This window comes from Rhinoderma darwinii, chromosome 9 (assembly GCF_050947455.1).
Source record: "Rhinoderma darwinii isolate aRhiDar2 chromosome 9, aRhiDar2.hap1, whole genome shotgun sequence".
NCBI classification, from domain to species: domain Eukaryota; kingdom Metazoa; phylum Chordata; class Amphibia; order Anura; family Rhinodermatidae; genus Rhinoderma; species Rhinoderma darwinii.
Genome location: NC_134695.1, coordinates 40,609,982 through 40,628,542, shown reverse-complemented (window position 1 = coordinate 40,628,542; position 18,561 = coordinate 40,609,982). Strand labels below are relative to the sequence as shown.

Below are 18,561 nucleotides of genomic sequence, written 5' to 3'. Positions count from 1 at the left end.
ACTAGTATGTACATAGGGGGTTTCCAGGCAACTGTAAACCCCTCCCTGCGTGCGCCCCTACAACCATGTAACATTTAGTCACCGTAGCAACTAACACTAAGGCTAGGGCTACACGGTGACATTTGGCCTAGCAGGCATCCTAGTAAAATCACTCCATCACTGCAACTTAAATGCTTCCCTAGGTGAAACAAGGCCATGTAGCCCTAGCCTAAATACATTAGGGTGTATTTACATGCTGCGTTTTCCCTGCATTTTTGCAACGGCTGTAAAGTATTACATAAAGATATTAAGTATTTGACAAGCTTTTCAATGACCTTGACTTAACCGTTGATTGACACATTGTACGAGGCCTAATAATACTTTACTGTAAAGCTGAATCCAGCATTTAAAACACTTTGCAGCTTTATGTTGTTTTTTTACTACTTGGCCTCTTGTTTTTATGCCTGACAGACAATTTATTGGAAACAGAGAAAGCATTGGAAATGAGAATAAATCATTGGGCACCCTAGAGCAGAGTTGGTTGTTATATACTGAAAATTGTAATGCCGACTCTCAATTATTGTCACCCAGTCACTTCACATTTACCGGTTAAACATTTGTTTTTTATCTGAAATAACACAATCAAACATATAGACCAGAGGGAGAAACATATTGTTCCATTACAGAATGGGTTTGTTTCTTGTACACATGAAAAAGGTGCTTGGTTACGTTCAGAACATTGAGCTCTAGAGATGTTTTGTTAAACAGATCAATTTTCCTGCTGCTAGGACATAATACATCAGTTTATTTATAACCTATTCCAGGAGTTGCTGGACGACACAATGTAATGTTTCTTCAGTATGTACACTAGTAAGATTTATTTAGGTCAAATAGTTAGGGCAAATTACAAATCAAAAGTATGGATCATTATTTAGCTTCTATTTATCTGCACAAGAGAAATAATTATACACATCTCAAGTTTTATGCCTTAGTGATCGGAAAAAGTAAATACCAATGTATACAAATATAGAAATTATTATTATTGTTACATTTATAGGCTTAATAATTAGAAATAACACAATTGATTCCAATTTACAATTCCCAAATTGATTCATAATTGTCCCACTCTCATTTGTATGGGGCCGTAATGTGGCACCCATAGAAGTCTATCGGACCCTACCGTACTTTCGAGAGCCTCTAAATCATATAGAGGAATGAAGAGTTTTTTTACACTGTTGGCTACATATGGAATTTAACAGAAAAGAAAGATCATGGCATGCTACATTAGCTGCCGTATTATGGAGGTTTTTCTGTAATACAGTGCTATACGGAGACACCATATGGTAGCATTTACAGCCGCTGTACATGAGACCATTGGTCAGATTGGTTTGATAAATATTTGATTTGCTTTTAATGAATTGTTTACCCATTTTTATTCTTTTATTTGGCAAAAAGGGAAGATATATTTATATCAAGTACTTTTTTTTCTATATTGCATTGTATAGGATAATCCTATTAAACTTGTATTTGACTAAATACTGAACACTCTTACAACAGATTTATTCAGACCCCCTTTTTAATGTAGTCTATTTGTTAGGTAGCAGCACCTAATACAGTCATGTCATTGTTTAGCAGCAGGTGCTGATAAAAATAGGTAATAACATAAGGATAAGTCCATAAACTTGTAAGGACCAGTACTATTGGCGTGTATTGATAATGGACGCCAATACCTGCACCGTAAAGAAGGATTTCTAAGGTATTTACAGGAGTCTTTGGGCTTATTTAGATGGTGCAGTCAAAGCATGGTTTATTGCCGCAATTATTGAAAAATCATGGCAAAATGCCAACATTTTTCCCAATTTTGAGGTAATTGAGACCATAAACCGGGATTTAAATACATGAACCCTTTTTTGTCACAAAATTACTTATGTAAATACTCCCTTTAAGCCTCTTTGGGATTATGAAAGGGCTAGTTGGGGCCATGGACTTTTTTTATGCAATGAAATGTAAAAACTATATTGAATATTTTTATTTCAAATTTAATTGGAATGCCCTTTTACAAAAATCTTTTTTTTATGGGGGCTACTTACTAAATAAATGTATAAATCAAGTGGCAGAAAATAACGATGTTTCATGTGAGGCAGTATTTTATTTTCCTAACCTATAAAGAATCCTATAACTGCCAATGGGTTGACACACAAACTGATTTACTGTGATACAAAGCAGATGCAACGAAGAACATAAAAACGTAATAAGACAATGTATGTTTCCCACTGAATACCATTTTACCTCATTAAGAAGTATATAAAAATATTGGTATGTGTTCTGGCCGTTTTTTTGTAAACCTACATAGCTATAACTGACGTAATAAACCGGTCCTGTCTACATTGAATGAGTTGCAAGGTAATTAAAAGAAAACCACATGCAGAAAATATGGGCATTTGCTTTTCTTAACAGCTGAGAGCTCTTGGATCCTAAGGGGAATCTGCTAACATTCCAGCAAAGCTTATGTCTTTTGTGAATCCTTTTTAATCATCCCTGAGCCAACCACAATATTATTCTTAAGTAAAAGAGAGCTCCTGCCAGGAAAATGTAAGATATATATGTACGTCCCCAGCTGATCACACTGCTCCTAAATTATAAGCTATTAATTATAGACTGATAAAGATGCAGAAGGTGTCACAGTACTTCAGGTGGATGCTTTTCAAATTAGACGGACCATTGAAACCACCTGCTACTCTAAATGCTGAGGGCCTCATGTCCCTCATCAGTACATTGCGGTGTTAACATTGTTACCAATTTTCCTAATTTCTCCAGGGCAAATACTAATTAATGGATACAGTTCGCAGCTGATTAGCAGTAGTTTCTTCAGTAATTACATTCGCATGCTAACTGTTCAGAAGAGTATTCCTAACCCAGTTCTTATTTCACTGAAAGACTAATTTGTTTTCTGAATTGTTCTGGCCCTTGAGATAATAGCTCCTTTTTATTTCGGTTTTCAGCCATTGTTACTTCTTGCAGATGTTGTTAACCTTAAATATGTTTTTGTGTTTGCGTCTATGCTTACGTTTTATAGGAACGGAATCTGTCTTTTAGAAACAAATATGAGGATGGCCATGTCACAGATATAAACTAGCTTGCTAATGGTGACAAATCCCATAACTCCATTACTAAGGACGATTGAGCCCCATCACATTGACTCGTTGAACTTCGAGTTTTAAAGACCGTTATTCTGATTGTGTTAGGATGAAGATGAAATAGATACAGCCTAAACCTACAAGATTCTAGTGTTCAGTGTTACAGTATTCTAACAGGTAACCTTTGGCTGAGGAGCTCTATAAAGTGAGGACAGTAGGTGGACCTCCACATGAGGTAGGGTGGCATGGCATTGGCTAACTTCACCTTTAGCCCACACAAGAATTGTCATATTGTGAGATTTTACAGCCTATCCAAAAGATTTTCATGGACATGTTTGCTATTTAATATTCTTAAACCTATTGTATATTTTTATTGTTTTCACCTAAGATAACCATACACAAAAAGAAGAGTCCACATAATTGTTAGGAGCATGAAATACTATAAAATCGGTGATCACCACTTTTCTTTCCACCCTTTTTAATTGTCTTTTTCTCGTCTATGATAGAGATAAATGTTGTTTTATTTTTATTCTGTAAACATTTCAACAATCAAACTGGCAAATATGAAGGCATGAAGCTACCAATTGGATTGCAGGTTTAATTAGGTTGTTTATCTTAAGTTGGTACAATCCTCCTTCCCTATAAGTGCCATGGAAGACTTTTTGTCTAAAAACATTGCATTGTTGGAAAATAAGGGAGGTGGCATAAGGGATGGGAAAGGTAAGGAGGGGTAAGAACAAGCACACAAAGATTTTGAAGTGTGGGGACATGAACCAGCACCACCCCGGGGGGCCACCTCCCCTATGTGTACGTGATTAACTAGAAAGTTATCCATGTAATGAAAATATGTACAATCTGCAGAATGGTGGATTCATCCGCTGTGCCATAGTCATCATTGTCACATGTATCAGATTTCTAGATATTACCTTTTTAGATGATAAAAGTTGAGGACATGATTGTCCATAAATTAAAGTTAAAGGAGTTTATATAGTGATTAATGGAAAGATGGTGAAGCTGTAAAGTGTAATCTTATTTATGGCCACAATTCGCATGTGTGTATATATATATATTAAGACGAGGTGCGTCCCAAAATTAATGAGAACGTCTTCCAAAAAAAATCCTTTTATTCAAAAAACATACAATTAGGTTTGATCACCTTCAAAGTAACTCCCCTGGGACTGAACACAACGATTCCATCGACACTGCCATTCTTCGTAGCAGTGCTTCATATAAAAGGTTGTTTAGAGCCCTCGTCGCGGCTGACTGAAGTCTGTCCTGGTGGTACAAATTCTTTGTGGACAACTCCTTGACCGTCTAAAAAAAACGATGAGCATTGATTTGACTCTCGATTTGCTCATGCGGGCTTTCTTCGGTTAAGGTGAATTAGGAGTGTGCCACTCTGGCTTTTTGTTTCAGAATCATACTCAAAAACTCATATTTTATCACCAGTAATCACTCTATGCAAAAATTCTGGCTGAGTTGTCACACGATCTAACAGTTCTTGGGAAATGAACTGCCAATTCTCCTTCTGCTCATCGAAACAAGTTCTCAACTGAGGATTGTCTGGCAGTATACTTGAAATACCCCCCCGCAACAACCTCCATCCCCACTTTCCTCATGCAGCCCTTGTGGGGAGCGTAACAAACTATTCCCATTACTTTTAGGACGCACTTGGTAATATATATTTATATATATATATATATATATATATATATATATTTATATATATATATATATATATTAATGTAGGTATTTGATTGTCCTCTAGAAATAATGCTGACAACTATAGGTTTGGAAGAAAGAAAGGAGTGTGTTATGTCCTGAAATATAGTAATAATTATCTTTAATTATGTAGCCTAGAAATGATTTCTGCTAAAAAAAATAAAAAAAAAGGTGACTTACTTTTGTGAGTTGGGGAAATGGCAAGACACTCCTGAAGACCTATCATTGATTACAGATGTCTGTTGTCAGTCAACTAATTACCGACATCATTATTTTAATTATTGTAGCTATCAACATCATATGTAATTACTTTAATGGCATCACTTCAAGACTTCAAATCATAATTTCAGTTCATTTTTATTAGAACTGTAAATCTCTGTAATAAACATTGGTAGAATCTCAAATAATTTGGCAGTACTTTATTATTTTTGAACTCCGGAATATTATTATAATGTAAACGAGGGTTTAGTTATATGAAATGATGGACATATAGATAATTTCCTTCCAATGTTTCACATTTCTGTTTTGTATTTTAGGTTTGACCTCATGCACACAACCTTTTTATGGCTTACTGCAACCTCCAAGAACCATTATTCACCCATACAATTCTATGGGGCTGTACTGTACCTCAGTTTTACTTAAATACAGTATCTGTACTAAAAAATAAAATGCATTGGTAGGAGTAATCTTTGAGATGTGTGAACCAATCCTGTGTCCTTTTTTTTTTACCTGTGGTCTTAGAACTTATTGGTACTGCAGTTTCCATTTGTCCGCATTTTTACATATCAGACATGAAACTTTTGTAAGCATTATTAGACAAAATCTGCTGAAAATCTTATGTCTAAAGTGCCTATTACACGGCCCGATATGGGCCGTGAAAACGAGTGCCGATGAACGAGACCACTTGTTGATCGGCGCTCATTTGCTCTTTTCATAAGGAGCAATGATTGGCTATTTTATTATATATATATATATATATACTCTGAGCTACTGTATTTTATGCATAAAATATTATTTTCTTGAAGTGGTGCATGGTAATTAAATTTCTAATACAGGACGACTTGCTGCCTGCATGCTTTCAAATTTGGATTTTCCGGGAAACAACATCTATCTTCCAAGATATGACGGATGAATAGAAATGTTTGTTATTGCTTGTTTGGATCATTACGAGCTGAAATATATCAAACTCTAGATTTGCTAAGCAAACCAATCTTCTTTTCCTTATTCTTTTTCAGTTTGGAAATAATAACAACTACATGAATATGGCAGAAGCCAATAATGCATTTCTTGCTGCAAATGAGGTAGGTGTACTTTTATCTCTTCTCATATACATCTGTTTGCTTAGATAATTTAGCAGACAGGGGATAAATAAGATTGAAACTCTGCATCTGAATGTGTTTCATGGAGCACAAAATAAAGACTTTAATGAGAAAGAAAATAACCTGACAGTACTACATTACCACTCAATTTAGCTGGCCATAAGGCGGTTACTCCCGTAGCATGCCAATGCAGAAGGCACTTGCCTAATGGGAAATCAAGCAATGTACATGCAAAGGGACAATTCTGGCAATTAGAGACCTATGGATTTATAAAGAAAACTCCAAGATATCCGCAGTTTCTTGAATTTGAGGCCGGTGTTATTTGTTTACAGAATAAGGTTTTCCATTTTAAAAAAAAGTGTATGTATAATATTGTGGGTGTATGTATATATATATATGTGTGTGTATGTATGTGTGTGTGTGTATATATATATATATATATATATATATATATATATATATATATAAAAGTAGAGATCTTGCAGAACTCAAAGTGGTGAAAATAAAGTGGTTTATTCAGCCAACAAACAGCGACGATTCTGTCCAACAATAGGACCTTTATCAAGCATGCTTGATAAAGGTCCTATTGTTGGACAGAAACGTCGCTGTTTGTTGGCTGAATAAACCACTTTATTTTCACCACTTTGAGTGCTGCAAGATCTCTACTTTTATATACTACCTAGTCCTTGGATCTGGATGGCCTGCTTGGCACCTGTGCTTCTTCTCTAGTGAGTGCTGCTGTTTTCTTTTGTTGCTATATATATATATATATATATATATATATGTATATATATATATAAATAATAGAAACATAATTTTACTGAGAACATCTTTTTACATTGTAGGGGTTGTTAAGGTCCCGCACTGATAAACTGCGGAGACCCCCAGTTATTGTAGGGGTATAACAGCCACCTTAAGCAATACATTGTGTCCATTGAAAACAGTGGGTAACAGGAAAAACTGTATTTGCAGCAGCTCTCTGCATTGCTTAATAGAGCAGGTGGCCTAAGGTAGGCAATCCCCTACAATGAATCCATATGCCCCAATGAAGTATGAGGGTTTTCCATAGAAGAAAACCCTTAACTTTTTGATGTAATGAATCATACCCCATGCACTGATCAGGGGAACTTCTGTTCCTTACCATGGACAATGTTTACTTCTCATCTACATTATGATATCACACATCTATGGACAATAGGCTAACAGTGCCCCTTCCAGCAACTGCGGTCTCTGGGATCAATAGATCAGAAATAAGAGTAGTAAGGGGGAATTACACTGGGCAATTATCGGAGAGACAAATGTTCATAGAACGCTCATTGCCGATAATTGCCCTGTGTAAACAGGACAGTGATCAGCAGATAAACGACCAAACGCTCATTCATCTGCTGATCGTATCGTTTTAAAAAAGTAAAATATTATCGTTGTCGGCAGCATATCTCCCTGTGTAAACAGGGAAACGCGCTGCTGACATGATAATGTATGAGGACGAGCGCCATCCAAAGCTCCTTGTGACTGGAGCAACCAAGTGCGAATCAACGAGATATCTCATTGAACGGCGCTCGCTGCACCGGCCAAAGTTGGCCGGTGTAATAGGGCCTTTAAACTGCTACTGTCTCATGTCTATTACTCTACTCAATGTACCTTTTTTTATGTACATTGTTGGCAGGGATAGGCGCTTTAGTATGTTGCAGTAATTTTGCACTGAGCAAACAAAAACAAATGTAGAGATGTTTTGTGTAGGTTTTGCTGGTGGACTGACAGGGAAGCTATTGGGGAAACCTGCTTGCTATAACATCAGAAGTCATCTTATCATAGAAAAAGAGGTTCTGATAATAATAACAACTCTAAATTAGGGAAATATAGTTTATGCACTTCCCTTATAAAGTAGTGGTTGAATCGAAACATTATGGAGGGCTTATGACACTCCAAGACTCAAGGAATAGAAGGTGACTTTATTAACCTTCTGATACCTACATACAAAAACAGAATAACCAAGTTCTTGTTAAGGGGAAGACGAGGTATTTCCAATGTTTTTGGGACATCACATAACCTCAGGGGTATGGCTTTGTGCCAACTGGGAAATGGTGACATTACTACAGTCATCATAGGACCCCCCTTCCATAAAATAACGAGTCAATAACTGGACCATAATATAAAAAATACATCTATTCTCCCCCTATCTACCATATGTATAAGTATAACATTAGACGAGGACTTTTACTATATATTACCTATACACACAGCACCCCCTATATTCTAGAGGCCCCAATGTGTGTTTCAATCTTAAAAGGAGAGGTTTTCTTAATATTTTTAGAAAATTTTGGTGGAAATTGATCTGAATCATGGTGGCAATTAAATGCCCCCTTGACCCAATCTGACAGATGCTGCATAATTTCTGTATAATTATCATACATGGGAAAGTTTACGGAGAAGCCATTTTAATCCCTTCTCTTCGACCGTGGTAATGTCCCCACCAAAACAATTGAGCAAAGTACAGTAGATGTGCTGATCAATAGGACGGTTTCAAAATTAGCATTCCAGTCACTCGTTCCATCTTTTCCATGACCATCAAGACTTGCTTAGATAATCGAATAATGTTTGGCATGGGGCCTGGCATTTATTTGTGATAATGAACACAGAACCCCATCTGTAAGGATAACATAATGTTTCATTCTGTAGAATTTCTTCCTACATTTGAATCGAGCATTGATGAAAAGTCCGCTGCTAGCAGCTGTTAAGAGACAATTTAATTCCAGCTGTGATAATTCACCGTAGCAGACATAGGCTGTTATATGTTGATACAACAACCTCTCTACATTTGCATTTTTATCAAAAGGAACAAATGTTTTCATCATTTCCGTACAGATGGCTTTCAACCATCTACACCCTGTTTAATGTATTTTTATATAGCTTTTTTATTTAAAAGCATCAATATTTGAATACGTCCTATATACCGCTATCATAAGGATGAGACGTTATATAGATCTTATTTGTGCCTATAATGATTACCTTTTGAGTTACAGAAGTTGAATTTTGTTATTTTCATTTCATACTTTTCCTTGTCTGACTATAATCTGATTATTACAGTGTGCAGGATTATGGTAGATACAATTTTATTGTGTTTTTAATCTTTATCAATACTTTCTTTCTTTGTGCAGAAACAGCAGTGGACGGATGAATGTTTTAAGGTACTCCCTTTGTTTCACATCTTTTTTTGTTGTGTTGTCCTTTTTGTTTGGGAATTTCTTTCTATGCAAAATTAAAGTAGATTTAAAAAAAAGTTAATACCCTGATTTTTATATATTTTTGCTGAAAAATTGCCCTTTATTAATCTCAGGACTCATGCACAGAACAGTATTATGGCTCCATACAAACTTTGAGTCTACATAGTAGTAATACTGCACCTATAGACTTCTATGAGTACATAGTGTACCTAAGGGGTCATTCAGATGAGCGTATATGTAGTCCGTGTGACGGCCGTTAAAACAATGGCCGTCACATGGACTCATGTACTTCAATGGGGCCGTTCACACAACTATTTTTTCAACGGAGCGTGTGAAGGGTCCGTGAAAAAATAGGACATGTGCTATTTTACTGTGTGTCACGCATGCCTCCATAGACTCTAGTCTATGGGGATCCGTGACAACGCGCCCCACATTGGTACACCACAGACGTGAAAAACTGTAGTTTTTCACTTCCGAGGTTAGCTACGCTCGTCTGAATGTAGCCTTAGTGTTCCTATCTCAGATGCCATAGTAGGGGAAAATATCTACATAATATGTTGCCGTATGGAGGCACCAAACAGCTGCACATGGTGTGTTTACGCCTCCACAGTACAGAGCCGTTCAGGCTCCATGCACATGGCTGTTTTTGTATAGGTAATAACAAATAGCTAATAAAAAAAATCTTTCAAGGTCTCCATCATCTCAGGGTATCTAACGGAGCTCATGGAGTTAAACATATTGTCCAGGTCAGTTGGAAAATCATCTAATGTCTATAGTTTTCACTTAATATAAGTCGGCACCTGCCTATACTCCTCAATCTAACTCACCACTTCCATGAACTGATCATGCATGTTTATGGAAAGATCCTTAGTTGAGATGGTAGACAATTGTATTATGTAGGTCAATAGCATCCAGATGAAGTTATCTAAAAATGTTTATATACATCTGATAGCTGATACACTATGTTATAACTAGTGCCTGAGGGGGGTGGGGCATGACACAGGTATTTTCTCTTTGGTGTTTCTTGTATCGCATTGTCCCTCAGGCTTTGCATAACAAGAAGTATGAGTTTTCATTTGAGTTTTTATTTAACTTTAGGATATCTTTTAATTATTATTTTTACTAAAAATGATCCAAACATACAGTATGAATAATAATTCCTGCTGTCAACACCCCCTATTGAGAATTAGGACCAGATTTAGGGACCATTGGGGGATGGATCAATATGATTCAGATTTTAGACAAATGCACATAAATCTATTATAAGTTGAAATAATTTGTGAATGTAACAGTTGAAAAGTCGCCATTTTTTCAAATAATAATAATATTTTGATTTTTAATAATATTAAGCTCAGTTTATATTTTTATTTCTAACCCATTAATAATTGTAGCAGCTCTATCTTAACAGAGAAATCCTACTCAATGAAAACCTAGAATATATTCATATTTGAGATCTTATTTAGCCTCCTGTTAAACATATCTGAAGGGATAGGTAGCAGTTGCATCTCTGTATATCTTTGCACCTATCTCTCTAGCACTGTAATAGGTTGATTTTTATGATAGTCAAAAAATAACTGCAACTACACGAGAATATAATTAAAAAAAGATGCCGTTGCAGATGAGTAGTTTTTCCACAATGATTTGGGTACCCTACTATATATTATGCACTAATATACATTCATTTCTGCCGATGACGATCAAAAGGTTGCTGGGCATTTATCCAATTCATGGTCCCAGCTGAGACTAACTAGATCCAACATACCCTATGTCTTTATACAACTATTATATGTATGTATGTATGTATGTATGTATGTATGTATGTATGTATGTGTATGTATGTGTATATATACACACACACACACACACATACATACATACATACATACATACATACACACATACATACATACATACATACATATATATATCAAAGCAATGTTTATCTTACATTTAATTAATTGCGGTCTAGTAACAAATTTTAACCCCTTCACATCAATTAGACTTTCTAGTATGTCAAACAAACACGTTATATTAATGCGCTGCAAATATTTATTGAAATAATATTTCAATGGTTTAATTACAGTGATAATGAAAACAAGTTAAAACGTCACATAACAAGAATGAGTGTTTATCCGTATTGTTAATGTGATATGTTAGATTTCATTAAGCAGTAATGGTGTAGCAAATGAGTCACAAATTACTGTTGCATCTGTTAGAAGACCACATTAGTGCCAAATAACTGCAAATGCAGCCATTGGGTTATGTTCATTAGCCAATTGCTTCTGGTCATGGCCAATCTATCTACGGTGGATGAGAAAGTTGGAGTTTCTGTAGTGTGAAAAATGGCGCTGTTTTTTGTCTAAGAAACACAGGAAAAAAAATGTAAACCCCCACTGCGCTGGCTCCAGTATAAATTGTGCGAAGCATCAAAAGTGATTATTTGAGCTTCAACAGTCTATCCAAAGAGCATCTTCCTATAGAATTGCAGGGCTCATCACTCCTGACCTCTAATGACAGCTGACAGGTTGTATATGCAAGCAAAGAGTTTTCTGTTTTGTTTTTTTTCTTTATACAGTATGTGGTTATTAATTTCTATCATCATTAACAGTTTGAAGGATGACAATATACTGCGGCTAATGAGATCATTCCCTAGAATGCATTCCCCCCTTATTAACTGGCATGCAAAACTCTGTCTCACGTAATATAAATTGTGTTTACAGTACCATGCTAGAATAATTATGTTTTTTTATAGTTAACAGACATGTAATGAGAATTGTATTTATCCTATGGACTGCCCTACATCAGAAATCGGCACATTGCACCCATTGGTGTTAGTGAGTTCAGAGTGTCCCATTTCTACAGCAATTTCGGACAGGAATTGAAAAATATTCATCAGTCTGAAAGTACTTCACAGATTATGCTGTACTTTATTTATCATTTTATATTTTTTTATTGAATTAATCTTTATAATTTTTGTGATTTTATTTTATTTATTTAAAATATTTTTGCTTTATAGGAATAGATAACCAGTAACTTTATATGTACATACTGTATAAGTAGATATATATATATATATATATATATATATACACATCTAAACAAACACACACACATATACTAGTATATAATAAAAAGTATATATATTTAAACACATTTATTTATAACATATATATATATATATATATATATATATATATTATACAATTGCCTTAATGGTTTAATAAAAAGTAGCGTATACCGAAACAATGGCTGTCATAAGAGCTCAGCCTTTAATAAAGAATACAAAGTAAAGTCTATTTACAAGTATGAAACATGCCCATAGGAAACTAGACCAGTATGTGCCTCATGATAACATTTCCACTGTTTAGACACTGCTACTTGAAAGCATGGTCTCTTATCACCTCTGCTTGAGAGCACTGGATGCCGAATTCAGAATTCCTTTCCCATAGAAATGTAGACAACAATTCACAAATTCCACATTCTCTGGCTTGTACAAATCATAGTAAACTGTAGAGTTTGGGCAGAATGGAGCATACATTTGTCTAAATTTATGGTGCATGAGTATTTTGTGTAATGTGAGCTATTTTTTATTGCAGTTAGGTATCAATAAATAGTCCATTTGATATGCACTAGACCTAATGTATCTGTTGCTGAAACAAACAAAGACAGATGTTGTTAATTAAGTGCACATTAAAAAACTGTTAATACTGGTACACGATTACAGCATTATGATAATTGCACTTAAATCCTAGATCAGGAAGATCTGTTTCTGCAGAGCTTTGAAAATGTAGGGAAAAGAGATTTATTTTAGAAAGAGAACGGCTTACATGTAAAAAGGCCACATAATAGCAATTAGGTATGAGGCTGTGTATATATTTAGTTATACACATTGTGTGAATATGTCAACCCTGAATTTATTATATTCCTTTCCTTTGCTTAAGATTGTCCCCATGTAATCGGCAATATATTAAAGTTGATCGGCGCTCGTTTGCTCCTTTCACATGGAACTATGTTAGGGTAGTGTATGGGGATAAGCGAACGATACAACGATCGCTCGTCCCCATGTATTTGCATTATGTCGGCAGAACATCTTCCTGTTTACACAAGAAGATATGCTGCCGACAACGATAATATTTTCTGCTGCATAATCCACATGATCAGCCGATGAATGAACGTTTGCTCATTCATCGGCTGATTGTCGCCCTGTTTACACTGGGCAATGATCGGGAACAATCTTTGGCCCGTGTAAAAAGGCCTTTACTGCCATGTTTCCCCACAGATTGCTGGGGATCTCAGCAGGGGGCGCTTTGTGATCAGCCTATTTTTAAGAAACCCTTACAAGTAGGGATTCTCCAATGCGGACAATCCCTTCTATAGATGATGTCATCTTTTACAAATATGTATTCACACCAGTGATTTTGTAGAAATAGATAACTAGTAACTTTACATGTACATACAAAATATCAAAAAAGATATATATACTGAAGATTAGTGTGTATGTGTGAGTGTATGTATGTATGTATATATATATATATATATATATATATATATAAACTAGGTTACAAGTCCAAATATATAGTTTATTTTTATTTTACAGTTATGATAATAGGTCTGAAGTTACCACTGACTTAATCACACCTATATGCTTGTTGTTTGATAGACGTTCCACACACCAAGTCTTGGTGATGAAGAATTTGAAATTCCTCCCATCACCCCGCCTCCAGAGACTGACCCTTCACTTGGCATGAGTGATGTTCTGCTCCCATTTCAAGTCATGGGTGAAGCTTTGGCTGCCCAAGGGAATGAATTTGCACCTCAGTTTCCACCTCAAAGCCTGGACCTCCCTTCAATCACGATTTCCCGCAATCCGGTAGGCCATGGAGGAGGATTGCACTCCAATGGGTTGACGATGGTGAGTTTTATATTAAAAGCACATGATTGTTAAAAAGGCAAAATCATTAACCCAAAAAATAATTATAAAAATCTCATCTTCACCTTTGGTTGGTGGAAAAAATAAGCAAAATGTTACTCAATATGTGCAAAGAATATAGTATGGCAGTCTTGTAAAAATTCTGCCTAATTCATATGGTTGAAAATGCCTTAAAATACACATTACCGATTAAGATAAAATATAGTAATGCATTTTACTTCTATTAAGATATTGCCCTTTATTGGTCATAAACTCTAAAGACTTATTTTATATGTAATAACATCAATATATAGCAGATTAGTAGATTCCAGCATTAGGGCATTCTCTGCAGTAATGAAGTTTTCCTTTTGAGTTTCATAAGGAGCCTCAGGGGTCTGAATTCCTGCAGAGAGCTAAGAAATGAAATGAATAATAACTATAATCATTGCAAGAAAGCAACAGGATCTAATAATGTCTGGATGTAAAATTAGTAATTAAAAACAAGAGCCACCAATCTATTTACTCTTCTGCGTGAAGTAAAATCTTAGAGAAGAGATAAAATTTGTGTGATTTGTAATATTATTACATGGATTCCATTTGTAATTTACTGTGTTGAGTGTTGCCTCTTGGATCTTATAAGTATCAGGGTTTTTACAATGTGCAGTCATCATAGCCCATAATCACCCATTTGCTTACATTGAAACACATATTTTGTGTTGCCTAATGTGGTTAAAATGCAGTGCTATGAAAAAGTTGCCAACATGATTGCAATGCCAAGGTCAGGGCCGTGATAAACCGGGTTGCCTGCTGCTAGTCGTCAAAGTGGCACCTGTTAGAAAAGGCCTTGAATCAATGGTCTGCATATATTGTACAATCACTATAAGCAGTGACATTGAGCTGTATGAATAGATAAACTTACACAACATGGCCGAGGCAGGTGAAATGTTACACAACACCCATTCAGGTGAATGAACGACCATATAGTAGATCCATCCACTCTTTAGATCCATATACTTGTCCATAAGTATGATAATAGTGATGTTGTAGTATTAAATATTCAACTTAGTTTGTAAAAGTCAAACAGTGAATGGGTGGAATTGAATCGTAACCGCTTCTACTTCCCTTCCCCCACTCCACTTGGTGGATAATACAAAGTGCATTACATAGCAGAGAGTGAGAATGACCACAGGAGATAGACCTCCCAGGTTAGAAGTGTTTATTACTAGGCAAATCATTAGAAAAATATGCTGTATTTATTTTTTCAATTAACTTTTAAAGGGAATATGTTACTCTCTGAGAGCATTATATAGTAGTGATAAAGGTGCTGATTTCAGCGTTGTGAACCTTTCGTCTGCCTGTGGTCTAGTTTTTGGAAAACTCACACGTTATTCATTGCAGCGCTCACATCGCGCTGTAAGGAAGGAGTCCAGCATATTCATGAGCTATGGATGCCTCTCGCCCTCCCGACGCAGATTGACAGTTTTCTCCTTATTACTGTGCAGATTGACAGTAATGAAACAGTCTCTTTAATAACAAAATATCTCAAATAAATCAAATGTAAATTACATTCTCATTTTAGCTAGAACAGATTTTATAGCATAAATTACTTATCACTGATTTTACACGGGCCAATTATTGGGCAAACGAGCGTTCACAGAGCGCTCGTTCCCGATCATTGCCCTGTGTAAACAGGGTAATGATCAGCCGATGAACGAGCAAACGCTTACTCATTATCTGATTGTATTGTTTAGGCTGCAAGAAATATTATCGTTGTCATCAGCACATCTCCCTGTGTAAACAAGGAGACGTGCTGCCAACATGATAGAAATGTATGAGGACGAGCGATTGTAGTAACGACCACTCGTCTCCAAACATAGCTCCTTGTGAAAGAGGCAAACGAGCGCCGATCAATGTTGATCGGCGCTCGTTTACATGGCCAATGTCGGACCGGGGTCGAGGACCCTTAGATGTGAGTAATAAATTACTCACATCTAAATCGATGATATAAGGCTCTGTTCACATGTCATTTGGACTTTATGTTCAGTTCATCCCTTAGGGGAAAAATATACTGACGTAAAATATGTGCACAATGAAAAGCCCCGACATATGCAACTGAATACTATACAGCTGCATATGTTGTTCATAGGCACTAATGTTAAAAAACATTTTTTAGACTGGCATATAACTGCCTGACTGATGCCTAAAAGATATGCTTTTGGCATCCTTTGGGCCCTTAGAGGTTTATGGATACATCCGGCCTATGCATACATATGTATTTTCTGGCGTACACTCTGAACGATTAGTAAATATAGTTTGAGATATTTTTAATTTTTCTGTGTATTATTCACCTTTTTTACAACCACAATTATCACAACCAGCAGACATTTTTCACCTTCTGTAAAATTAGAAACATGTTGGATTCGGCACCTTAACACTTTTCCAAAATGCCTTTTGAAAACTTTGTTCTGCTCCACCTAGCAGAACCAAAAGGCATCAATACCAGCTTAGCCTTTTTATTGTATACAAACTAATGTACATAAGTAATCATTCCAGCACTTCACCTTTCTCCTGCATCTGAATATGGAGCATGGCAACAACAAAAGGCAGCCGTGAATTAATTTACACCTGCCTGCGTTAATTTGCCAATTTATTATCTAGATTGCTTGGCCTTTCTGTATGTTACACAGTTCATTAAAATCTCCCAAATCAATATTTTGACAGCTCTTAATAAGATGTCTATCTGTTTTTACTAGAAGGGCAAATATTTATCGATAGGCTAGCGATGAATCATTAAATTAGTTATTGGGCAAATTGTTTTACCTATAATAGGAAAGGGCATCAGGAAACGTGTGTGTCCCATAGAAGGATTCTGTCTAAAGTAAATCCATTGAAATATCTAAAGGTGCTTTGATACGGCCTGATACAGGCCGAAAAAATGAGCGCCCATCTACAGAACGACATTTGTTAGCTTCATTCACAAGGAGCAACGACTAGCAGCCATTTTTTCGGCTGCATAAAAGATCACATCAGCTGAGAAGCGAGCGTTTGCTTCGTCATCGGCTAATCACTGCCCTGTTTACACACGGTAATGATCAGGAATGAACATTCATATGAACACTTGTTTGCCCAATCATTTGCCCGTGTTAAAGGTACTTTACGATTAGTAGCATATACATAAGGTTATGTTCCCCTTTGAACACATTCTTACAGAATAGATAAATAGATAGATAGATTGATAGAAAAAACAAAAGAAAGTCCAGGGCAGCACCATATAAGAAGAGAAAAGGTAGGTGCAAGTCTAAGCATAAAGGCTTTATCCTATGAAATACAAGTTAAAAAAAATAGACCGTAGTACTGCCTATTTTTTTGCATTAGATAGATAGATCAATCAATGCCATCTATGTAAAAAGTTTAATAACTTTAAAAATACATGAACTTAAAGACAGTATTAGGCCTCATGCACATGAACGTAAAAACGCACATAATTACGAGCCATAATTACGGCCCGTAATTACGGGCCCATTCACTTCTATTGGCCATGGGTAACTTCCCGTATGAGTACGGGAAGGTGCCCGTGCCGTTGAAAAATATGGAAAATTTCCTATTTCAGGCTGTAATAACAGCACGGGCAGGCCCATAGAAGTCTATGGGGCTCCCGTAATTGCGGATGGCTACGTGTGTGCACCCGTAATTACGGGAGCATTGCTAGGCGACGTCAGGGGATAGTCACTGTCCAGGGTGATCGGCAGTAACTCTTTCAGCACCTGGGACAGTGACTACCGCTGGAGTTAATAGTATTAAAAGTTAACTTACCTGCTTCTTCCTCCAGTCCGGCCTCCCGTGATGATGTTTCATCCCATGTGACCGCTGCAGCCAATCACAGGCCAATCACAGGCTGCAGCGGTCAAATGGACTGCCGCGTCATGCAGGGAGGTTGGACTGGATGTCAAAAGAGGGACGCGTCACCAAGACAACAGTACGTATGAACTTCTTTTACTTTCAATCGCTGCAGAAACTCTGCCCGAAAGGGCTGAACCTTCTCACTTTCCAGCACTGATCGAGAGAAGGGGCTGCCGATTAGTGCAGAGAAAACGGTTCCGTAAATACGGGTGGAATACTGGTGACACCGGACCCGTATTTACGGGCACGGGTCTGTTAATACTGGTGGAATACGAGTTGAATACGTGTGACAAAGGACCCGTATTTACACCAGTATTTACAGGAGGCAAAAAATACGTTCGTGTGCATGGGGCCTTATAGTCAGGTGCCAT

At 36.4% G+C, this 18,561-nt stretch overlaps 1 protein-coding gene across 1 annotated transcript in view; it reads left to right on the top strand.

The window, feature by feature from the left end:
* The window catches only part of TOX3 (TOX high mobility group box family member 3), a 98,711-nt gene that overhangs the window by 56,576 nt on the left and 23,574 nt on the right, over positions 1–18,561 (top strand). Inside the window, exons 2-4 of the mRNA XM_075836928.1 lie at positions 6,074–6,139; positions 9,316–9,345; positions 14,042–14,293. Of these exons, the coding sequence (XP_075693043.1) occupies positions 6,074–6,139; positions 9,316–9,345; positions 14,042–14,293 (348 nt within the window). The remainder of the gene's footprint in view (positions 1–6,073; positions 6,140–9,315; positions 9,346–14,041; positions 14,294–18,561) is intronic.